The sequence below is a fragment of the Mixophyes fleayi genome, chromosome 9 (assembly GCF_038048845.1).
Source record: "Mixophyes fleayi isolate aMixFle1 chromosome 9, aMixFle1.hap1, whole genome shotgun sequence".
NCBI classification, from domain to species: domain Eukaryota; kingdom Metazoa; phylum Chordata; class Amphibia; order Anura; family Limnodynastidae; genus Mixophyes; species Mixophyes fleayi.
Window position 1 is genome coordinate 33,926,938 of NC_134410.1, and position 26,221 is coordinate 33,953,158.

General features: G+C 38.7%; 1 protein-coding gene across 1 annotated transcript in view; it reads right to left on the reverse strand.

The window, feature by feature from the left end:
* Positions 1-3,692: 3,692 nt before the first annotated feature.
* Positions 3,693-26,221, reverse strand: part of FRMD7 (FERM domain containing 7) — a 30,979-nt gene continuing 8,450 nt past the window's right edge. The window contains exons 3-12 of the mRNA XM_075186260.1: positions 21,938-21,980; positions 21,651-21,729; positions 19,338-19,435; positions 17,813-17,927; positions 14,852-14,999; positions 13,519-13,614; positions 12,574-12,737; positions 9,179-9,247; positions 9,018-9,093; positions 3,693-6,068 (exon numbers count right to left, since the gene is read on the reverse strand). Of these exons, the coding sequence (XP_075042361.1) occupies positions 4,983-6,068; positions 9,018-9,093; positions 9,179-9,247; positions 12,574-12,737; positions 13,519-13,614; positions 14,852-14,999; positions 17,813-17,927; positions 19,338-19,435; positions 21,651-21,729; positions 21,938-21,980 (1,974 nt within the window). The 3' untranslated portion in view covers positions 3,693-4,982. The remainder of the gene's footprint in view (positions 6,069-9,017; positions 9,094-9,178; positions 9,248-12,573; positions 12,738-13,518; positions 13,615-14,851; positions 15,000-17,812; positions 17,928-19,337; positions 19,436-21,650; positions 21,730-21,937; positions 21,981-26,221) is intronic.

Here is a 26,221-nt window from a genome sequence, read left to right on the forward strand (position 1 = left end):
TCTACATTAAAGGTGCAAATATGTGCTCTTAACATCCTTTTGTATGTCAATCTTAGCAGCATGTGAACCTCTTTTTTTTTTTTTGCAAAACAGTGACTGCACGTGTTTCCTTGCAGATAACCATGGTTAACAGAGGAAGACCAATGATTTCAAGCCCCACCCACCTTTTAAAGCTTCCCGTCTGCTGTTCTAACTGAATCAGCATGACTGTGATCTCCAGTCTTGTCCTTGTCAACACTCACCTGTATTAATGAGTGAGTCAGTGACCTGATGTCAGTTGGTCCTTTTGTGACACAACTAAAATGCAGTGGAAATGTTGTTTTTGGGATAAAGTTCATTGTTCTGGCAAAGAGGGACTTTTAATTAATTGCTATTCATCTGACCACTCTTCATGACATTCTGGAGTATATGCAAACTGCCATTGTAAAAACTAAGGCAGCAGACTTTGTGAAAGAGTGTCATTCTCAAAACTTTTGGCCATGACTGTACACGTACTAAGAGTTTTTGAGTTTTGTTCCACTTTTGGTAACTGAAAACATTTTGCTCTGAATACATTTTTTTATTTTCTAGTACTCCAACTTTTGGTGCTCCTAAACTAACATAATTAGCAAGAACAGAGAACTATACCTGTATGGCTAAAAGCGGTGCATTCTTTTGTTAAGTGAATATATTGGAGCCCTGACAAATTTATATGTATATTTCAGAATGTCCTCTTTCAATATACATACATGTAAATGCAGACCTCAAAGGAGTAGTGGTAAATTAACTGCTGACTTTGACATATTCAAGTCAGTATAGTTCTTTTATATTGAAAGTTATTGTAACCATTTCAGAATTTTTTTCCCCAGGTATTTCTCCATGCAAGCTGTGCACCTCACAAGTTGAGCTCTAAATCATCCATTTCATCACATTTATTCATGGGGTACAGGGGAGGGGATTCAAGACAAAAGCAATACCGCAGTAAATTACTATAGGTAGTGTCATGATATGTCACAACATTTTGTTACGTTGTGTGGAACAGGATAGAGCATAGATGGCCTTAACCGAAAGCCAAACCTTTCCATGAGGAACATCAACAAAATCACAGCGGCATCAGCTGTGATCTAGTTACACAGTGCATTGGGAATTGTATCCCAAAACTTAATTTTGCTACAAAGTTGATTCCATATTATTGAAAATGTACTTTTGTTCCTGACCAACTTCAGGTAAAAATGAAGCTGCTTTTATACTCTGGAATCTAAACTGAATATGGTCATGACTGGGTCTTCTATACATTGTCAATGCTTTTGATTTCATCTCACTGTAATACCACTAACCAATTCTTAGCTGTGCCAGGTAATGGAAAAGTTCCAGGAGTTTTCTTTTTGGTTCCCTCCTGCCAGCATAACCGTTCGTTCTCCATTCCCAAGACTGCTGTGGTTCAGGAGTGGTGTTTGTAGCCCCATGTTGAGCCAGGGCTCATAGTCTAGAGTTGCTGAATTGCTGCAGGTGTAGGTTGTCTATGATATTGCGTTATCTATTCAACTTTTGACAACCTACATCCAGGGAGTGTACATGGTCATTCTGCTGTTTAGGTGGCAATCTGTAACTATTGCATCTACTGCCTAGACTCTTTGCCTCGTTGGAATACCCCTGCCTGAAAATCCAACTGTTTACTTAAATATTACAGAGTGTGAGCCTTGGAGCATTATTAGATACAGGAGCCAAGAAGGGTGACTCATTCATCCCACAGATGTCCTGGGCAGTGGGACCACTGTAGTTCTGTTTGGTAAAGAGGGGTTCCTTCTAAAAATAAAACATTGCACATACAGTAGATTTTATTCTCTGAAATGTCCAGTGTTGTGTTCATCTTTTTGCTACTAATAAATATTGTCCATTGCAATCGCTGTGGTTCCAAAGCACATAGGTTTCATTTGCAAGGTATATTAAAAGGCAAAGTTTGGTATGCATAAGCTTCTAGAAAAAAATGCTCTGGGGTTTAAGACACAGAGCTCAACAATTTAGACAATGTACAGTTGTAAAGGTAGTTACATCACTGATATACAGTTATAGTTGTAAGGTCAAAGGTTCTTGCATTCTCAGGTACTAGATCGGTCATTGGAATTCCTCTGGTCGTTGTTCTCCAAACTGCCAGGTGTCCTTTCCTCAGGCTCCCACCTCCAGACTTGTATAAACTGGTTTTTATGGCCCCAATGTACTTGGTTATTTGGTGTATTAAATAGTGATATTATTTATAACTAGCGTTCGCAAGGTGCATACACTACACAAGTAACACCAGAAACTTTCTCATGAAATTGTGAGCAGATTGATACCAAACCTCAGTGTTATTCAGATGTCAAACATTATTTAGCTTTTATATTTATATTTTATATGAAAAAGAAATACATTAAAACACTGAAATGTTATGATAAATATGTTGTGTATGGTATGCATTGTAACTGATTGTAGTGTACAGGACAGGAATTATTAATTCACCACCTTCAGCCAATTATTCGACTTCCACACCAGGTCCTACAACACCTCTGCCACTGAATTCTGTGGAACATATTGTGTTGGCAATAAACTTGTCGCTCTGCTCCATGTAGATCTACCATTTTTCTTGTGGGCAGACAATCCTAGTTAAACGCAAGCACAAAATATTCTTTCTTAAACTTTCCAGATTGAAAAGAGACTGCCGCTAGTTTAGGAACCAAATATCACATTATGTCCTCCTGTCCTAACATTTAAGCCTACAAATTTGTGTCTGATGTTCAATGGTCATAGAAGACACTAACTCAAGTTGGCTATAGTCCACAATTGCAGCGTTTGTCTTATGACTGATCTGCATTGCTGTATTTTACAATCTAGTTGAAAGTTGGGGCATCTGTGTAATTTATTTTGGACAGGAATTATATGTAGATAATTGGAGGATTGCAGTTGTCTAATGGACAGAATGAGATTAATTTATAATATGTCTTATGTATAATACCCATATCCTCTGTTCAGTTTTATGCACATCTAACAATCCTCTCCTACTTGGGTTGCGTGTATCGTTGAGTTCTAACAATAAATCGGCAACCAGATAAGTAGTTCATAGTCTGCATAGAGGATCAGCATGTCTATCTGTAAATGTCAGTTGAGGTGTCAAGATTATTCTCTCGCTCCTCTTATTTCTCCTCCAAATCAAGTAGTTCACAAACTTGTCTTCTGGTCGCACAAACAGTTCATGTTTTCTGTATCTTCTCACAGGAGCTCAGGTGGAATAATTATTCTATATCCCCAAAACATGCAATGCTGATGAAGCCAGAGAGATCTAATTGGGCACTTCTCTTGAGAATAAGTGCTGGTCAGTGCTTAGGAATTATCAGCAGGGTTTTGTTGGAGTATATAGAAGAATATTGATCATGGCAAGCTCTGCTACCCATGTGCAGGTTATGCCCCCCTCCCCAAACCATGATGTTATCATGCACATTGCTACTCTTATTTTCTTCATGACCGCTGCCGTGGAAGTTCACACCAGTTTTCTTCCCCTCTCCGACACTACCCTACCTCCCTTGTAGAAATTGTGTATATTATAACAGTGTGCACAAACGGTTTAAAAAATAAATATATATCTTTTCCCTGGACCATATACTTGTAAGACCTTGCACAAAATACACATGCAATAGCCAGGATTTAGTTTTTAGTTTTTTTGTTTTTTTTTACATATCTGGGATTGCACAAGTTAATAATTAAGGAAAATTTTAAAAATAGCGTACATCTTGCTTTTCCCCAATAATTTAACTGTTTTAGTTCCTGCATGTTCCAAAATATACCCCAAACACATTCTTGTTGAATCTGGCACATTGGAAAATTGGTGTGGTTACGCAGGATTAAACAATACTATAGCCTGCGTTGCTGTTGACATTTCTTTATTGATCTAAGTCATTAAATTGTAAGCAAAGCCATTCTGATATTCTGTAAAAGGAAAGAAAACACATACAGTTCAAACTCCTTTATCAAAGTATTTTTCATGTTTAGTTTGATTTTAATAGGTCTTTGAAAAATACAGAAAACCATTAGTTTTAAGATATGTCCACCCATCGAAAAATAGAACTACACTTCAATTCAACAAAATAAAATTGTATTGCTGCCAGTGCCAGTAGCACTGCTCTTGCTGGGCATGGTATGGAGAAGGAGCAGTAGCTGAAGCACCAAGTGGTGAGTAATTCCCAAACAGGAATGGCACCAGACTGTATTTTATTTGTGCACCGTAACTGTTGGGTGAACTGGTGCCACCATGAGTTAGCTGCAGTAAAGGTTTACTGAGCTAGAGTTCTGTATTTGACCAATACAGGAGGATGCAGCTTTACTGTGCTAGTAGTAAATGCTAAAGTCGCATTACCCTATTTGTATATAATATAATGTAATGAATTCTCATATACAAGAAAGAATATTGTCTTGACAGTAATTAATAAATGTGAGAGTTTCCATAATGAAACACCGCTAAATCTGTTAAAAAGAAAACAAATCTTGTATAGTAGTAATCATCATCATCATTTATTTATATAGTCCACATGAAATGGTCAATAGAGTAATGTAAATAGATTTAATGCATCAGTGTTGTGGCTATATTATATCAAGTACTATTAGTTTGAAAGGTCAATATTCACTCAGCCAATCAGAAGCAGCTAGACAGTAGCCATTGCCATAATTACATATCATTGCACCTGCAAGACTTTCCTAAAAGGTGTATCTGGGATACAGCCATGTCTAATTGTGCCAGTTCAGTGAATATGTCCTTACTGTACGCAGCCTATGCTTGTCCTTGCTGTTAAGCCAATTTCCACAACAGATGTACATACAACTATTTACAGTTTGAGCAGCTGCAGGTGAAATATAAAGCTCTAAGGTAGCAGTGGTCACGTAGCTGTTATATTAGGGTCCACCTCAGCCATGTAAATGGATTTATCAATTCTCCGTTCAGACATTCTTGGCTATGAATATAACTGTATATTTCTGAACTAAGTGTGGTAATATTTTTTCTCTTGTTTGGGCTTTCTATCACATTCCCACACATTTAAAGGAACCTCCTCCTCCTCATCCAGCTGCAGACTACCCGATGATAACCTAACTCTTGCCATGGGGTGTCTTATGTTTTTCCCAAAGACAGCATAATAATATGGATTTATTATTTCAGATTCAGAGTCACTGGATTCCGTCCCACTATATACATATCTCTCTGTGACTTGTGGACCTTTCTTTGATGTTGATGAAGGAAGAGGTGGTGGTGGAGGAGGAGGCGGCAATGGTGGAGGTGGAAGTGGTAGAGGAAGAAGCTGATGTGGTAGTGGCTGCCTTGAGACACTAGATGTTCTGCTTAATATAGGATAAATACCTAAAGGTCTGAATTCTGAACCATGTGGAAACCATGCAGACTTCATGTCTGAATGACTCAAAGACCTCTTGGGATAAGGTTCTGGGTTATTTTCTACTGTTTGGGGTACCATGCCGGTACTACTCTTGCAGCTAGTCCTGGGATATACTGGTTGATGGTAATTCTTTAACCTTTTGGCACTTTCATTTTGGTTTGCTGATTTACCTTCAAAAAGCTTAGATTGATTGGTAAGTCGCATGATTTCCTCCACTATGGCTGAAGTTTGTGCTGGAATTGGAGACTGACCATCGGTATAGCAGTATATGGGAGATGGAGCACGATTCACCTGGTGTCTTGCTGAAAAGGACTCAAAACCTGCATCAGTGTAAGTCCTTGGTGATGAAGGCCGCATGCTGCCTTCAGAAGAGCTCTTGAGGTTCCTAGAAAAATGGTTATTTTCCTCGTAACAAGACAAAGGTCTCCTGTGCGCCCGTTGTTGAGACACTTCACTTGCTATATAACTGTAGCTATAGCCAGGGAATGAAGAACTGCTTTTGGATTGTTGCAAAGCCACTGGCTCCATCTCCTCTGGTTTAGAGTGCTCCAACTCTGTTGTAAAAATGACTTCAATGGCTGAGTTTCTCCGGTTTCTTTCCACAGGCGCATCCCAGCCCACACTGTTGACACTTCTAGAGCAGGGTCTACTGGTGTATACTAGACGCAAGTCAGTGGGCTAGTGGACAAAATAAATATTTTAGATTAAATCCAACCTCTGGGTGGTTTTCATTTTTTGATTCATAGTACATTGTTGCTTTCAAACATCAACATCAGTGGGAAGTTAATAGTTTCTAATGTTTATGTAATGCTGGATTGCATTCTAAATATCAAAATTACTAAACTTGATAATTAAATGCATTAGCCTCTGAGCCTTTGTAATTTCTATGCTCACTTAATTTCTTAATGATCGATAACTAGACCAATTTCTATACCCACCTAAAGAATATATGTATAGCGAAACCACAATTGTTCAGATAAGTGGTACTTACAGTGATGCTAGAATGTTTGTTTTGTTTAGAATGGTCTCAATTTTTGCATAAATGTGACCGTAAATGTGTTCAGATCCTTATTTAATTTATTGTGTTCTCATTTATTGACTTAAATAACTAAATATAAATAAAAGGAAATACTTTTTCTTTCATTTATTGATTAAAATGATCCAACATTAATTTTTTTTGTTGGAAAAAATATCTGATTATCAATGGGATGGCAATCAGGGGTTAGTTTAATTTGTGTTCGTCATAGAGGTTTTGTCAATCAGAGAAGATTTCGGAGGACCTCAGAAAAAGAGTTCTCAATGCTCATCAGGTTGGAAAAGGCAAATAGTGTACAAATGGAGAAATTCAACACTATTGTTACTCTCCCTAGGAGTGGTCGTCCAACAACATTCATTCAAAAGAGCAACATGTGTAATACTTCAGGAGATCACAAAGAACCCCAGAGTAGCATCAAAGCATTTGCAGGCTTCTCTTGTATTGGCTACTGTCAGTGTTCATGAGTCTACTATCAGACAAATACTGAACAAGAATAAGAGGACAACAAGGAGGAAGCCACCACTCTGTGCTAATGACCACCTGGGTCTTTAGCAAACTTTAGATCAGCCAGAAGACTACTGGTAGAATGTTCTGTGGGAAGATGGATCTAAAATAGAACTTTTCTTGGCTACATTTAGAAAAAATATGTTTGGAGAACACCAGACACTGCATTCCAACATAAGAACTTCATGCCAAACATGAAACAGTGGTGGCAGTATCATGGTGTGGGACTGTTGCTGCTACGGGTCCAGGATGGCTAGCAATATTTGATAAAACTATGAATTCTGGATTGTAGCAGCAAATTCTACAGGAGAATATCAGGCTATTAGTCATCTGTGAAGTGAAGCTACGCAGGAAGTAGGACAGCAAGACAACAACCTTAAACATACAAATCAGAATGCAAAAAAAATAGACGAAGCAGAAGATATTCTGCATTTTTTGAATGGCAGAGTCAAAGCCCAGACCTCAATCCAACCGAAATGTTGAGGCAGGACTTGAAGCAGAGCGTTCATGCAAGAAAGCCCACCAACATCCATGAGGTGAAGCGGTTCTGTAAGGTGAAATGGCCCAAAATTCCTCCAAGCCAATCTGTGGGACTGATCAACAATTACTGTAAACTTTTGATTGACGTCATTGCTGGCCAAGGGGTAGTCACACTAGTTACTGAAAGGTAACATACTTAATAGGTGAATAGGTTCACATACTTTTTCCAACATTTTGTGTGTTATTGGATTTATTGGGCTCTTTACATATTTTTATTACTTAAATGAATAGCTGAAATGTCACATTTACGCAGGAAATTCTAAAGGGTTCACAAACTTTCTAGCACCACTGTAAGTATGCATGTCACATTCTGCAGTTATGTATAATGCTACTAATTTGGGAATATAGCATCTAATGCTTTAAGTTTGCTGTTCATAGCTATGAAAAGCCGGACAACAAACTACAAAATCGTACATGTGGATCAATGTTAGGCTTTGAGTTCATTGAAGCAACTGTATTTCTGAGACATGTTATTAAAATGCTTGAATACCGTTCATCAGATTGAATGCTTTGGGTAGTGGCACACTGGTGCTTACTATGCCCAGTGTAATATCACCAACAGGTGCCCAGTATTTATTTGAACATAGGCAGAGTAAAGGCCAGGCTCCTTTCACACAAGCGCTGATGAGCTCTGTTGGTTTTCTGGGCAACATTCATTGAGCTTATAAGCCCTATGGTGACATGAAGTCAGTGTTGATACTGTCTACTAAGTGCTGGATTCCTGTTGCTGATATACTCAGAAAGCAACCCTATTGATATACTTTTGAGAACTAGTGGATCATTCCTGGTAGCATTTTTATGAAATGATCCACACAAATGTAGAATACTATTTTCTTTTAAAAATAAATTATTCCATCTATAGAGCTTTCAGGGAAGCTAGTGGCCACAAACAAAATGCTTTGGAGCATCACATGTGGTCCATAGGCCTCCAGTTGGAGAGTCCTGAATGATATAAGCCCATTGTGGACACTCCTAGATATCGTTTTAATAAGGCCTGTGGAAAGTACTTGCATAGAGCCATGGACTGATGGTGACATTCACAAGGCATAATTTAAAGCAAGTATTCCAACAGCATATTTCATAACATATGCCTCTTCCCATTGTGAGCTTTACATTGCTTTAACACAGAAGTCAATATGCAGAGAAAAACAAGACACTATGGGCCTGAAGAAGAGCGGTCTTAAGTGTTTTTTGAGTTGTATGTAGCATGGAATCCTCAAGAGCACAGGGGGGGAATTGTACTGTGGCACCCAGTGGGCACCAAGGTAAAACTTGTTAATCAAAAAATTGATTAGGTACTGTTATGAAACTAAAAGTGCCATAAATCCCTGGCAGCCATCAACCGCTTGGGCATGCTGGTGCCTAAAGGATTACAAGACCAGCATGTCCAAGACTGCCTGTAGCTGCCAGAGCATGCTGGAGCTTGTGGAACTGCTATGAAGACTGGAAGTTTGCTGCAAAGCTGACGGTAGCTTTAATGGCTTAGATGGTACTTATAACTTCTATTTGGAGAACCTGGATCTATTTACATTCTACAAGTGGCCTACCTGTTTTGCCACTTCAGTCAGGAGGTCAGGGGAGGATCGGCATTGTCGTTCATGAAGGTTTGCCTGAAAATGCTTTCTGTAATCACGAAAGGAAAATATTAAGATGCACAAAATGTAATGATCACTCATGTGTTAGTGATATTAAATCTATAGCTAATTACCTTTCAAAGGGAAGATTCTTGGCTTTTCCTTTAGTCCATGAATCAAATAGCTGTTTTTGGGTTCTCCCACTAGGTAAAACCAGAGATGGAGACCAAATTGTGACAGGGAGAGTATAAATTAATTTTAAAATATTAGAGAATACTTTTTATCCAAAGTGGAAATGAAAACATGAAAGAGAAAAAAGTAAGGTTTTCGTCTTGACGTATTCCCAAGATAAATGCTGAATACAATGAGTCGCCCTTGTTTTAAATGAAAGCAAAATGAGTGACAAAGATTGTCGTGACCCTTTTAAAAGGCCAAGTGGATTTGAGTTTCGAAAATATGTGAGCGCAAACACTGGTGGGGGGGGATGAAGCAAAGCCGGATTTTAAATTAAGGACCAGTTTATTTTAACCCACCGTATATTAGCCTGGCGTAGAAGGCGAGGGGGCACTATGAGTGTATTAGTCTAGGGTGACCTGCACACTTATTCAGACCCTGTATCTACAACCCTTTCAGTGAAGTAATTTTTCCTCAAACTCCCCCTAAACCAACAACCCTCCACTTTTAGTGTATGTCCTCCTGCTCTAACAGTAGCTGATATTCTAGTGCCCATTACACTATATGCAGCCTTTGGAGGGTTTTATTTGTATTAAACCATAGTTGCCACATTCTTGATTATTTCTCTAGTCTACCTAGATCATCAATCATTTTGTTTATCTTGCCAGTGAGGAACAGTCTGTAAATGTTTTGTCCTTTGGATCTTCAGATTATAAGTGCATTTCTGATTTTTACCTTGTGGTCTAATAACGACTTCATCTATTTGCAGTTTTCTATTATTTACAGCACCTTCCAGATTTACTGTAAAATCAAAATATGCTACATCATATTCAACTCCACCTTGCTGTATTTCTTTAATAACCCAGTTAATCATTCAGATTTGTTTGACATGATCCCTCTATTAAATCCATGTCGCTTATGATGTCGTGAGATTTGAGATATTCTACAATTCTTTTTATTCAAGTGTTTCTATCAATTTTGACACTATAGTTGTCAGACTCACTGGTCTGTAGTTGGCTTTAGCGGGACTATGGATTAGCAGGAGTAGTTCTGTAGGACTGGAAGCAGTCACTGGTTGAAGAATACTGTTGTGTTACCAATATCCCTTTAAATAATATTAGTACCCTTGGATGTATCCCTTCTGATCACATTGACTTGTCCATTTTCAGTTCTATAAGTTCTGTTTGGATCATCTATCCTGTAAGTGGATTTGTGTCTACCTCCTTCCTATCTACTTATATGTGGTCCCTTTCCTTCTCCTATGAAGAAGTATTAAAAACGATTTGCCTATCTCCCTCCTGAAGACCATATCCCTCTGTATTTACTGTGACTATTCTTCCTTTTGTTTTTCTTCTTTCACTTATATACATATAAAAGGTTTTCCTTCTGACTGTGCTACCTTCTTCTCAGTCAGCTAAGATTTCCTAAAAGTCATCTTTTTTTTTTATTATTATTATTATTAATAAGACTATACAATTATGTCCATCTTAGAATGAAACATTTCACATTTAGCACAGCTTGCTGATTTAAAAGGAAATACACCCTATTTCTAAATAAGGTTAATTTCCCTGTATTTCTTTGAAAGTATACCACAATTGCTACGTGACCTTTTTACATTTATATATTGGAATGTGTATTTATTATATATATATATATATATTTGATAAAGTATCCGCAGATTTGAAAAATGTTGCAAATTCTATACTTTTGCTATATGCAATATGGCATGGTTAATATGTTTTATTTTAAATATAAGAATCTTTATAGTGTAGTTTTGCTCTTTCAGTGTCCGCTGTGTGGTATTGAGTGTCAGGAACCTCCACCTAGTGGTGATTTGGTGTTTAGCACTTTCTGTTCCTTCTTACATTGACCCCGCGGAGTAGGTTTAAAGGGCTATTTGCTTAAATTGTCAGATTTTGGACATTTCCTCCCCCCCCCTCCCCCCGGTTTGAAAACAGCTGCAATTACTAAAGGCCAAACCGCTAGTAAAACGACCGAAAACATTAATTTCACAAACCTCCACTTTACAGATTGTATTTTGATTATGGTAAAAATCGGGAGGGCAAACAGCCATATTTACTAAGGTGCTGTTTGAGAAACCGCCAGGAAAACAGCCAAAAGAAAAGAGCTGGTTGTGAGAGGCAAGATTGCTCAAACCGCATGGTATGAGGCCATTCAGAACATAAGAGGAGGCACTACGGACTTCAGAATTAAAACGCAGTCATTATTGATTAAGGGGCAAAATAAATTTAAAATTATCTTATGGGGGCAACAATTTTAATTATATTAAGGTGCAAAATTTTTCTATTACATTATGAGGGCAATAGGTAGTGCAACATAGGTGCATCGTATATAATTAGCAATCAAACAGTATTGCCCCCTTAATATAATTATATATTTATAATGAGCCCCCTAATATAATACAATAATATTGCCCCCTTAATATAATTATATATTTATAATGAGCCCCCTAATATAATACAATAATATTGCTCCCTTAATATCACATAAATTTATTTTAAATTAATTTTGCCACATAATAATGATTGTCCCCATAATCCATATGTCACTGGTGCCTCCTCTTTTGCTCTGAATAGCAAATTAGCTCAAACGTAATGTTTGAGCTATCTAGCCAATCAGAAAAAGGAAGTAAAACACATTTCTCTTATTTATTTATTTATTTTTCTCCTGGTGTTTCTTGATGGCTGTTTTGATTAAACCGTCGGCTGTTTCGAGGTTTTCAAATCGCCATACATCGTCAGGCATTAAACATCCCAGCCTCAAATCACCCTATAGTAAATGCAGTGGTTAGGAGTTATAAACCATCAGCGATGTGTGGCAGTTTAAAACCGTCACCGGGCACAATTTGTAGTAAAACTAACCCCCTAAGAGGGTTATGAATGGGTCCAGCTCTAACTAGGGAACAAAAAAAAAGAAGAAGACCCTTTAACTCACAATACTGGTTTTCCCATTAGAGACTTCAGATGTACCCAAGCAGCGATACGTTTCTATAAATATCTTACATTATTTGACTGGCATGTGCTCTAGTAATAGAACACTGCAGTTTCATATGAAAAGTAAGGGAGAAGCCACCCCCGCATGTTGTCAATGGTGGAGGTAGTTTAGGGTTCTATTCGTACCATAAGGTGCAGAAAATAAGTGTTCCCTTAAATTAAGGTATGGTGTGATTTTATATCGTCATGGGGTGTAGGGCTCATCCATCCATTGCATTATTCAGTCTGTATGACTGAAAAAAAATCACATTAACAGATGCAACACGTAACTTATCTCCATACACTTGATCAGAGCTTGACGTGAGTAGCACAAGGGATACCATTTTTTTTTTTTTTATTACCTGTATCTGAAGTTGGAGCCTTTACTACACAGGAATGGTTTCGGTCTACACTTGGGTTCCTCAGAGAGACGGAAGAAGGCATGATACTCCACACAGGTTTTCCAGAAGGCTTTACAGGCATCCCGACTTACCATGGTGAATTCTAGGGTGTCTCTACAGGGGGTCTGCGCAGGAGAATATCAGAGAACTTAAACATTCTGAGAAAAGTAACAGTGAAACAATGATTCATTTGATTTACATATATTTTCATTTTTAGAAAATCTGATAAATGCATTTTATACAGTGGGGTTAGCACAGCGGACGGTTAACCACATGTACGCCCATAAGCACACCAGAAAGGCACCAGTGGTGGTTTTAACATTTTCTGCCATCAGTGTGTTACTATTTCTAGGACTAGAGCAACAGATTTCCTGGTCTGTGATTCAGTGGTGAAGATGAGTATAAATGCTCACTTACTGGCAGCAATAGGGTATTTGGTTGTGCTCTCTGGTTTGTGTCTGAGTAGGTGGCAGCTCCAAGTTCCACATTTTCTAAAAGTTTTTTGCCTGATTAATGATCTGGGAAATCCATTGACAATCCGGACTCCTTGCAGTTGAATCCTATCCAACACCCTTTAGCTGCATCCCATCCAACACCCTTTAGATGCCTTGATATAGCTAGTCCTCATGGTAAACCAACCTGCCCAGCCCTAAGGCACCCACTAACATCTGCTGGGAAGGTGTGCTTCATGTGTATTAGTAGCTACTATATTTTCTCAAAGCTGCTATGGTACCTTACATGAAAGTTATCTTCTGGAATCCTTGAAGGTCCAAATACTTAAATCGTTAAAGCCTTTTTTTTTGCAATGCCTTGGAAACGCTGCAAAGTCACAGTTAGGAAAATAAGGTCCACTAAGTAGGCAACAGATATACTTAACTACACAGAGGTCGTCCCAACGCTACTCACATCAATATGTGGGTGAAGTTTGATCAGGAAATGTTTCCTTTTGAAACTCAGCTTCCTAATAGTTGCCCAGTTGAAGGTATTAATCTTGGTGTTTCCCTGTAAAAGAAAACAATTGGGTGAGAAATCATTTAGTCTACAACATACAAGTTATCAGTCATTCACAGTTGAGAAGCTCAGTGATAACAACACAGAATAGTTTTCTCAAACAGACTTCTTACACTAATTAGCGACATGGAGCGAGATGTAAAACATGCTGTTATTATTCTCTTTGTTTAGGAACATTCCCAAAGCAAGGCCACCTCAATCCACTTTAAATAAATAAGATTTTTGTGTTCTGTTCCTTTATTTCAGATGAGCATAAGAACGGGGACAATTGGATGCTGGCAGTTTCTTGTTAGTGACAGCATCGATTGAACACAGAAAAGAGTGGTCTAGTGTTGGTTTAGGCTTATAGGTTCCAAAGATAATGTTGGAGTAAGTTTTTGCCGTTAAGACTAAAAAACAGTCTGTGGGGGAAAAAACAGCAATTTGGATGCTGAAAGAATTCAGTCGGAACCACAACACAGAAATCGGGCATAGTACATTTTGAATTATCTTTAAAAATGAATAAAACAATGTGTACTTGGCAGTGGGCATAACCAGATTGGCAGAGGAAAGCAGCTAAAATTGATTATAGAAAAATTATAACAGCTGTTCCGAAAATTAGCAGCAATCTTCACAGTGCAACGGTAAAGGTATCAAAATATACAATAAAAGCTAACCTCTTATAAGCAGGGTCGTATTTCTTATATAGGCAGAAAATGCATTTGATGGAAGCGGCCCAGAGGAAGCAATTTTATTGTTGGTTTCTTTTAGATGCATGTAATAGGCACAACAGCACCTTTTTAGTAGATTTTTCTCATTGTTGATTTAATCTATGTACAAGTACTAAAAGTTACACTCAGTGTAAAACAACTATAAAAGGCCCTATGTGACCATGAGCCCACCAATCACGTGAGCTCACCAATCACGTGAGCCCACCAATCACATGAGCCCACCAATCACATGAGCCCACCAATCACATGAGCCCACCAATCACATGAGCCCACCAATCACATAAGCCCACCAATCACGTGAGCCATCCTATCAGGTCCTGATGTGACTAACGCCACATATCGATCATTGTAGGTTCACAACCTGCTGTGTTCCTAAACAAGTCAGACTAACACTAGAGAATCACATGTGGGGATGGGTCCATCCTTCTCCGGAATGTTTTCTTCTCTCCACTATTGCTAAAAAGAGATGTCCTATCTAGCTTATCCTTAACATTAGACTTACATATGATCTTACTGACCTGTATCACCAGGACGCCCATGTGAGCTATTGCCAAGTTGATTTGCATATTCTCTCCATCGATGGCTTGATGAGGTCGTATTCCATACATGTCCAGCTTGCGTGCTATGTCCAGCAGCTGCATGTCTGACTCAGCTGGAGACTTCCCACTACGTAAAAAAAAAATATATATATTGTCTAATTTTGACTTTCAGGAGTCCAATAATTTCAGTTGCTCAGGACGTAGGGATCCAAATAACTCCTATTTTGTGGCTGTTTATGACTTCTAACCATCAGCACGTCATACAAAATACATAGTATATGGGCACCAACTGAAACATGGTCTCTGTCTCCAAGTCATTTCAGTTATCATTGTGTTCCCATTATCTCTGAGACACCTTGTCCTGGCTCTTCACCCCCATGCAGTCAGCCTTCCATGACCCCCATGCAACGCCACAGACGCAGCCTATGAGCCCTTCCTCCATGTCTCTCCCTCTCCACTACCTCATTATATCTCTCCGCACATGGTCCTGGTGTTGGACAGTGGAATGGCTTTCGGGTGGATTCGGTTACCCACTCACACTCAAAATAACAGAATCCTCCATGGAATGATTGGTGGGTGGGGTAAAGAGCAATCTGTATGATTGGTGAGTAGTTAGTTAACAAATAATCTGCAAGCTGGCATTAGAAACTGGAACAAGTATGCTCTGGAGAAAGGGAACTGTGAATGGTACTCGTTTATAAACTCATAATCCGTAACAAAAATCTAAAATCAAAACTACATCTCATCTGACAAAAGATCTAATCACCCATGTGCTAGACTATGACAAGTACTTTATTTAACTGGCAGGCTCTACTATTTATTTATCTACAAGACTGCTTGATATTTATTACTGATCCAATTAGGTTACAAGATATGATAAAGCTCTATTACAGGCATATTATCGGTTCTATAAACAGGCCCGGATTTGTGACTCCGTAGGTACGGGCCTTTGGGCGACAAGAGCGTAGGGGCAGCAGCCTGCTCTGAATAGTCTTTTATAACTGTATTATTTTTCTCCCACACCATAATTGCTGCAGTCTGTGCTTGATCTCAGGAGATGTGTTGCTGATGTAAAATGAGTGGTCTATTGTTCAGCTCTGAGTCTGCGTCCCAAAGTCATGGTTTGGTCTTTTTTAAGCCTGCTGTTCATCAGATAGGGCAGCACCAGGGCCTCATTATCCAATAGGCTGTCTAGGCTGCAGCCTAGGGCACAAAGCATTTAGGAGGAGCGGGAGATTTTTGGGGCTGTAACATTGTAGCAGGGAGAGGTATAAATTGAAATTCATTTTACAAATATAAGAGAATAGCTGTTCTCCAAAGCAAAAAAAAAAATATTAAAAGGAAAATGTAGTAAGGTTTTAATTCCCTTGGGCGTGCAAGTAGGAGAGACAGTCCCCACCCGCCACCTTCACCCTTTCACGTTCAGTATCGCTAATTCACACCTCCGTTCTGTTATATAGTTCTGGTTTTAATGAAGTGAGTGACACATTTTGCTGTGTCCTGGCCAACTGGAGCGGAGTTTGGAAACATGCAAATGTGAACATTGTTGGTGGTGGGGTGAAGGAGCTGAATTTTAAATTAAAGATAAGCTAATTCTTACCTTTAGCCTGGAATTCGAGGGGACACTATGGGCTAGATTTACTAAGCTGCGGGTTTGAAAAAGTGGGGATGTTGCCTATAGCAACCAATCAGATTCTAGCTTTCATTCATTTAGTGCTTTCTACAAAATGACAGCTAGAATCTGATTGGTTGCTATAGGCAACATCCCCACTTTTTCAAACCTGCAGCTTAGTAAATCTAGCCCTATGAGTGTATTTGCCTAGGGCAGCCTAAACCCTTAATCAAACATTGTGCAGCACGGTGGCACAATAGTTAGCAGTGTTGACGCACGGTGCTGGGGTCAAGGCTTTGATCCCAGCATGGCCCTATCTATGTGGAATTTGTATGTTCTCCACATGTTTGCTCCGCATGTTCTGGTTTCTTCCCACATTCCAAAAACATACTAGTAGGTTAATTGGCTTCTGTCAATAAACAGTGTCCCAGTGTGGTAGGGAATAGAGATTGTAAGGTCCAGTGGGGCATGGACCGATGTGAATGAGTAAATATTCTTTGTAAAGCATAGTGTAATATGCAGGCCCTATATAATTTACTTAATGAATAAATAAATATAAGAGGCTCTATTTATTATCTCACCCAGACTAGGTGTCCTGCAGCTCCCCCCTCTACACACCCAACCCCTCAACTACATGCAGTGCTAACCATGACTAATCAGTGTCTTTTACACAGCTGTACTGGAGTTATGATCTGTGAGCACCTGGATCCCCTAGTTCATGTCTAGACTGATACTGAGCCGACCTCACTACAGACAGTGTTTTCTGAGATGAGCGCTGTCCTGCAGCAATACACACTGAAATATAGAACTGTGACCTGATTGAGGGTTCATAAGGAGACATACATTTTACTGTAACGCAGAGTTGATATTAGTGCTATGCAGTGTTCCCTCTAAGCTGAGCAATCTGGAAATGATAGAGTTAAACCTGTATCTTACTAGGAAACATCCTGAAGATTGAGAATACAAGCCTTTCGGGTGGAGCCCTGATTAGAGTGACCATTTAACTCTTTCCTTGCCAGAATTCTCAGCATAGAGGGAACACTGGTGCTATGAGTTTCTATAGAGGTTATGTGATGGACTGTAAACTGTATGTTAAATTGGCATTGATTCATCTAACCTGTTCAGCACTTGCTTACAAAACATGTGGCAATGGTACTATGGCCCTCTGTCTGGTCCGAAAACTGACCTGGCTGTTCCTATATATAATACACTTCATTAAGATTATATTTGATCTCCTATGCCATATAATCCATGAAAAGTTGTTTTTTCATTTAATGAAGTGATGTATTTAATTATTATTATTAAATTCTTTCAATAAGGTTACTTACATATGCCGCTGGTAGTATTTGAGGATCTTGTTGTCCAAATATTCTTGATTCGGCAAGTATTGGTTCTGTTCCAGGTGCTTCCTGGCCGTCTCCTCCTCAAAATCTCCCAACTCCGCTTCATAAAAAGACAAAAAAGTCAGATTTAGTCGACTTACTCTCAATGAGCCTACAACGTATGCCAAACACGGGTCTCAAACTTATGATTTGCCCAATTTATATAGTGCCAGTTTAAGGCTACTTCTGGCCCTAGATCAGATGTGTCCAAGTTCAGCCCTCAAGGGCTACCAGCAGGTCATGTTTTTTTTTTAGGATTTCTGTCTGTAGAAACAGGTGGGATAATTACTGACCCAGCCAAATAGATTAACTCACCTGTTCATGATTAATGAAATCCTGAAAACATGAACTGTTGGTAGCCCTTGAGGACTGACCTTGGACACCTCTGCCCTAGATGGTGTGTAGGCTATGCAGTAAATCCTCTACAAGAAGGAGCACCCATAGTAAATCTCCATTCTCAGAGCAAGTCACTTACCAAAAGTATTTTAACACACAAGAGGGGTGCCCCAAACTCCAAGTATTCAGCATGAAACAGTAGGAACATCTCCCAAAATGTATTGGAATATACAGCATGTATCTTAACCCCAGGGGTGCGGAGATCAGTGGCAGGTACACCGTTCCTGTCAGGTGCCATCCCTGCTTCCTTCCTCCAGTGCAGAGACGGCCGCCTGATAGTCTCGGCCGGGGGGCGCCTGGTTGCTAAGCAACAGGTGCGGTGTCCCCGGCCGTCCTCTGCCTGCTGGGCGCAGGTGCTCTGACGTTCTCTGTCGGCGGTCAGACCGCCCTCCCTGCGCGGATATCACCTTCTTCTTGCCCCTATTTAAAGCTTCCTCTGGCGCTATTAGAGTGCCAGAGTATCAGTGTCCATTAGTGTTTCCTGCCTCTAGCTTCCATTTTGATTGCTTACCTGTTGTGACCCGGCTTGCCTGACCAGTCTCCTGCTGCTGATCCCTTCCTGTTGTGACCCGGCTTGCTGACGATTTCTCCTCTGGTTGTCCCGTTCTGTTACCGTGATTTGGCCTGTCTGACTACTCCTTGGATTTCCCTTTGGCTCTGTCTGCTCTGATTGGCTCTGACCCGTACCGTTGACTCCGCTACCGCTACACCGGCAACTGTCTAGTGGGACCGTGACCTGCGTGCCCTGCGCAGCTAAGTCCAAACCCCCTTACGGGGGTCCCTGGTGAAAACTAGGGGCACGTTAGACTCCGCACCCTCTGGTTCAGTGGCGTCAATACTGGTTAGTAGTTCCTGTGTCTGCATACTCCAGCCGAGCCTGACAGTTCCATTGCCCGGCACAGCTGAGTTTGATTTGTAAAGTTCTGGGCTCATTTTAACTCAGGATCTCGGACAAGTGCCACTGACATCCTTATTACAACTCCCAATATTGTATTTAATATTAAGTATTCATTTTATGTAAGAACTGTTGTGTATTATTTAAACACACTGCACTAATATTTAATGGCTTACTTACCCTGAAGTATGTAAGAAGTCATTAAGGCACCGCTGTTGTCATTGCAAGCTAATTTCCCAGAGGCCAAGTCCTTTTTCACTTGGAGAGCAAAGAGGTACCTGGAGGTTTAGTAAGATTTAATAAACACATATACTATAAACATGAAGATGGCGTGAAATGGAATTTGTTTACAAGCATTGATTCTTTATATCCTTATTAACAGTGTGCATAGAATAAAGGCTATTTACTCAGTTATTTTTCGTCTTTGACTACAGATGGTCTCTGGAAATATCCATCTCACTGACAATCATCATCATTTATTTATTTAGCGCCACCAATTCTGCAGAGAATATTTGTAATTCACATCAGTCCCTGCCCCATTGGAGCTTACAGTCTAAATTCCCACACAGAGACAGAACGTGGCCCTTGGCCAATGGTTTCGGAGTTTTTCCATGGATTCCTCATTTTCACATTTTGCTGGGTTACTTTTGACTTATAGGTTATAAACTGACTTTACATCATCAGGGAATGCAAAATAGAACTATTGCAATCTATTTAGCGCAGTGGTCAGGGAACAGGGGTAATTTACCCCAAATGGGGTAAAAATTAAATTCCTGGGGGTAATGCTGCTGATTCACATGCTGTCAGTTGGTTTGTAGACCCCTTTAAATTTGAAATTGCTGTAGTACCAGAAGAGCTTCAAGGATTGAAAGAGGCACTTCTTGAGCTTTGATGCAATAATGAAACACGTATTGCATTTGAAAACAAAGCAGATCTGTCATATTTTTGGATGTCAACAGCTGCCTTATGCAACAACCTACCTTTGCGAACAAGGATTTTCCTCTCTAACGAACATAGACACAAAGCAAAGAAATCAATTGGGCGCTGAAAACTGTATCCAAATTGCTCTGACATCAAAATGCCCCAATATTGAAGCTCTTGTATCAAAAATGAAACAACTTCATTTCTCCAAAACCTGAAGTTTTGAAGTTGAAGCTTTCAAAGAAATTTTGAATAGATTCAATAAAATTTTCAATTCCAATAATTAATAATATATGATTTCCTTTCTTTCAAATCAAGGGGGTAACGTTGGCATATCTAAATATATTTGGGGGTAAATGGTAAAAAACTTCTCTGACCCCTGATTTAGCGGGAACCACTTTCAAAGTAACATAAATAGGCAAAATGAGGCAAGTAGTTTGGGTGCTGTAAACATGGAATAAAATTGAAAGTTCGATTCCTGACCATGGCCTTAGCTGAGTGGAGTTTGCATGTTCTCCCAGTGTTTGCGTGGGTAACCTTCCACACTCCAAAAACATACTGATATTTTTGGTACAATTGGCTGCTGACAAAAATTAAACCTAGTCTGCGTTTGTGTCTTAGGAAATTTAGACTGTGAACTCCAATGGGTCATGGAGTGAGATGTGAATGACAAATTCGGTGTACAGCACTGCATAAATGGTGGCGCTATAGAAATAGAAGATAATAATAAAATAATAATGAGTAAGAATTCCATGGGGCAGCATATCTATATATTTGCAAGTACACTTACTTTTATGGGTCAGCGAATCTGTATATTTGCAAGAATCTTAAGTTTATGGGCCAGTGCATACCCGAGTGTATATCCACCTTTATAGTTGTGATTAATCTGCACATACTGCATGTGTAGAACTATAAAGCTTCTCTCTTGCACACCTGAAAACATCAACACCAAGCACCACCTATAACATTAGGCCCACCTCCCATTTAATGCACATTTTTTCTGCTCTTATGGTGATTTCACCCTCATGTTTCATATAATTCCTCAATTTAAGAGGGATTTGAGGGGCTGCCTTTATTTCAAATGTTAAGTACTTTATTTCATTTATTTATTTTAACAATCTTTTGCATATTTGTGAAGTGTTTTACTGGCTGTGTTCTCTCGCCTATATTAAAAGCACTGCAACCTCCAAGGTGTTATAAGTATTTTTGGTATTTTTAAGAGGCTTAAAAGCTCTACCGCTAAATTAAGTGTAAAAAAAAAATAACTTATCTCAGTTTTGTGGTTATGTAGTGTTAGCAAAAGTCAAGTGGAAGGATTATCTTGTGCAGCACTGTTCACACTTCAGGGCTTCTCACGTCAACCCCCCAAGTGCCACTTCTTCAGTAACCAATTCTAACTGATACAGTGAACTTAAATTCTGCCATGAACTCATTTCGAAGAGCTGTTTGTATTAGTTGCAACTCATATCTAGGTAGGTGTGCCTAGCAGTTACTGACATTCATAAATTCCATCATCAGGAATACTTTGAAAATGAGTCGTAGGACATGAGTCACCTAAATGGGATTTATTACCTTGTCAACTCTCCGCGCAATTGACCTGGGTCCACTAAGAAGAATTTCACCATAAATTTGAAAATTGTTTCCTTAGGATCTTAAAATAAACAAAGAATTTAAATGCAGGCAACATGAAAGGAACTAAATGTCAACATGCAAAGTATGACAACACAGATCAATTAAATATAATCTTTCTACATGTTATGTAGTTGGCTCAGCAGCATTGGTGTAGGTTAAATATTACCTTTTAACTGTAAGCCAGTACTATGGTTTCACAAGGATTATAAAACATTTACTGAACTTACTTTTCACCTGTTTGCTTATAGGTTTCAAAAGTCCCAGCCAAACCTGCAATGACAACAGGATGATATTTAAAATTTTATTCCAAAGATTGGAGAAAATTCAGGCGCAGAATGGAATAGAGAACAAAATGTAATAAAAAAAATAATTAATAAATATAGTAAAAAATGATATTTGTTTTAAAGGATATTATTTCCTTTTCGCATAGAATATATAAGTTATCCTACAACATGTGAGCTCAGGCTGCTATATTCAGAGATTGCCTGCATATGCCTAAATCAAAAATGAAAGAAAAAAAATACAGCGCTGTCAAAGCTCCAATAGTAATAATCTGACAATTCAAATGGCAGAATAAAGAACCGAAAGCATACACACATAAAAAAACATTTTTAAATTTTTTACAAAACTACACTAATAAAACACATACACATACATAAATAATGGCACGGTATGAAATCAAAATAACTCCTATAGGAGACAAGATACTTTCTGTAACTAACTTTGCATCAGGTTCAATAAGCATAAAAATATATGCAAAAAATAACCCCCCTACAAATGTGGCACCAGAGATAGTAGAATAAATATTCACTTATTAAATTATCCAGCCTGCATCAGGCATCAGCAAATGAAATCTCCGTTCAAAGGATAATGATAGGTACAGACACTCGGTATCTGTGTTTAGTAGTCTGTTTGAGTCCAGCAAATAATCACTTGAAGGTTCTTACCCAATTCCTGGGAAATGCAGTATGAATACAATGAATCACCTGACCCAGCAGACTTGATACACAGAGTGTACGATCGGGTGGCCACCCAAACAATAATACCACTTCCGCTCTAAGATCCATGGCTTTTCATTAGGGTTAGTCACAAACCAGAGATCTCAAAAAATCTTTCTACATGTCCACTATGGACTCCAATAAGGTGCCTCAAGTAGTGGGTTATCCAAATAGAAAGACACAGTTTCTGACGCAATTCGTTCAAAAGTGAACTTTTCCAAAGCATGGCAGGAGTCACTAAATCATATCCTTAAGTAGTCTCAGCCTCAATAAGGAGAAACACCTGCATTCCATTCTAAGACAATCCAGCCCTCCATCCATTTCAGCTTGTCAGATGTTTATTTCTCTATTCCTAATTATTCAGCTGTTATCACTATCAAAGTGGACATGGATTCATGTGTTAAAAAGTAAATAAAAAAATACTCAATAAGAATAAAAATAAAAGTAATTAATAAACAATACAAATATATATGCGCATCCATCCGTATCGATAAAATATATCACAAACTAATGACATAAGCTCATTTTCAAAACATAGATCTGTAATTAATCTACCATAAAATGCTTGCAGCTCTTCACAAATACTTGCTATACTACATCAAAAAGATAATAACCAGAGAGAGAGTTATATTCAAATAATTCTAAGTCCCTCTATCAATCAAACAAATAAAGAGGGGGAAAAAATATTTTTATTTCTACTAAACTTAAATTAAAAATACAATAAAAATTCTATTCATAAAAAGATTTTCATATAGGTCCAACTCTAGAATTGAACCCCAGTCTCTTACATTCAACAGTTTATCACGCAAAATGCTTGTCCTATATTCCATTGAGTAAACTGACAAAGTTCTACCCATCAGGGAGGTCAACCGTTTTCTATTGAGAAGTAAATCAAGTATATGGCAGCCAAACAGATATGTCTGATGAGCTCATTAACATATTTCAAGACACCTTGGAAAGCAAATGAGTCTGGTACTTAGGCACTTAGTATATCAGAGATCAGATTTCCCACCTCTTACCAGAAAGTACATCATTTTGGGCAGCTCCCCCAACCGAGATTTTAAATTATAATTCCGCTGCCGGCAATGAACATACGTCCTGACAATATACTAAAACTTTGGCATTTTATGGCACATTTTGGTCATGCAGGCTACTGGTGATTCTTCTGCCAAAAGTCTAGTGTAGAACAATCAGGTGGAAATACTATAGAGGCATTCAGGTATGCTTCCAGAATGGCTGTTCATCCTCTTTCAAAAAAGAAAATCTGCATTATTGCTATCCTTATATATTGTTTGAGATTTTTAATAGATTTTCTCTCTTTCCATGGGAGGCAGTTTTGCTGACAGTTCGCTCTGTTTCATTATTACATTCATTACCACTGACGTGAGGTTGTTGTGATCACATTGACACATATTCTCTATGATATATTTCCTTTTCTTGTTGTATGAATGATTGAAGAGTTTCTGTGTTTCTTGGGAGTGTGCACGGATAACTGTCACTGCTAGTATACCCCTTGCTGGTGCACCTAGGCTGGTACTCCTGACCTCTTCCTATAGATCAGGGTTGCTGTGGATGGATCCTCCCTGGCCTATCACACTGCCCAGAGCTGCTGGGTAGCAGGCAGAGCAGTGGTACTGGAAAGCTGGGTCCAAACCTCAGAACAGCCGGAAACGGATTAGTTTTGGGTCTAATCTGTAGGTCACAGGAAATTACAGCAGGGATAGAAGTTGTCAAGCAGATCTTGAACAAAGTGATGTTTATTAGCTCCAGTGTCCTGATAAGGACAGTTCACACTGGTTGAAGGTACCAGTGATCAGAAAGTTAGATGGAACAATAGTGATACATTTCAGTACAAACCAGTGCTGTTTTATACAGTTTTGGACACAGCCTCACAGGGGGTAAACCAGCCTCCTGAACTCTTTGCTGGCCCCAAGAAGTCCGAGTTATTTTTAGTATCAGGATGCAATATGTTTCCCCAAACATTTATTTAAATGCAATTTATACTTAACAAAATTTACACTTATCTGCTATATCCCAAAACCTTCTGTGTGTATTATTCGTACAGGGCCTGAGATGCATTATACAAGCTACAAATACAGAGTGGCAGCGGCCCTCCCTGCTGTATATACAGGCTGAAGAAACGTGTTGGCCACTGAGATGAAAAGGTCAATTAACATGAGGGACTTTCTTTAGAAAAGTTACACAAATCCAATCATGACATCCTGTCTCAGAAGTTACAAATCAATACCTCAGAAATTAAGGCATTTCCTATACAAAGTGCCATATGATATAATAAAATAATCACATTTCCAATACACAGTTTCAAGAATCAGTACATTTGCAACAATATATATTGACACACTGTGCTAATGTCTACATTTTAAGCTTGTCAACAGAATGAATGTGTCAACATTTTTCCTTTCATTATTTTGGTGTCAACAGGATAAATGTTGACAGATCCACTGCCGGAAATATGACCACCACCAATAAACTGTGTAATAATATATATATATATATATATATATATATATATATATCTATATATATATATATATATATATATATATATATATATATATATATATATATATATATATCTATATCTATATCCATATCCAATAATACTAGAGCTAATAATAGCACATAAGCCAGAATAAAGGGCTTCAGTATTTATACCAGGAAGTATGTGTAGTCCGGTTATGACCCCTTGAAAAAGTCTTCTTGAGGACTAAATGCGTCAGGATTTTTTGGGTTTTCCTACCCCACTATCGTTGCCTGGAGTGTGATGTACATCTGCCAGCCAGAACTTTGCTCACGCCCTTGGACATTACCATCTTGATTTGTGGAGGAGGACAGATAAGCTGATTTATTTCATTCTTCCTGTACGGGCATACTTTTTGCTCTAAAGCTGTTTTATTAGGCTTTACGCCATGTTTTAATAAATTTAAGTGCTATTATTAGCTCTAGTATTATTGGATCATTACATATTGTAGATTGAAGTACACTATTGTGGATATCTTCTGAGTTGCAGTTCCTTGTAAGACGGTGAAAGTTTACTGTAGAAACACATAAAATTGCCAACATGCCATTCTACCCAAAATATTAACAAGCATACAAGCATTAGCAAGCTGCCTTCTCTCAGCTAGATCCCAGCACCTGCAATCTACACTGTCAACATCCTCACCCTCATCAGTGTGTACATCTTCCTCACACAATACTAATTCATCCCCGCTGAAATCCACAATTACAGGAGTCATTGTACTTTGATGTAATTGCCGGTAGTGGCCTTCCTCGTAGAATTTGTAGTTTATTTTACAGCAGAGCTGTCACGATTTTTGGGCAATTCTTTAAGAACAGACCAAATGTCATAATGCTGTGCTGACTCATCTGCATCACCACTGGGTGTCTTGGGAAAGTTTTTTCCTAGCAGCAATCACCAAAGAGGGAGGAGACATCGTTGTGTCATGTACCACTTGAGCTGTCACCTTGCTGACAAGGAGCTCATTGTATCTC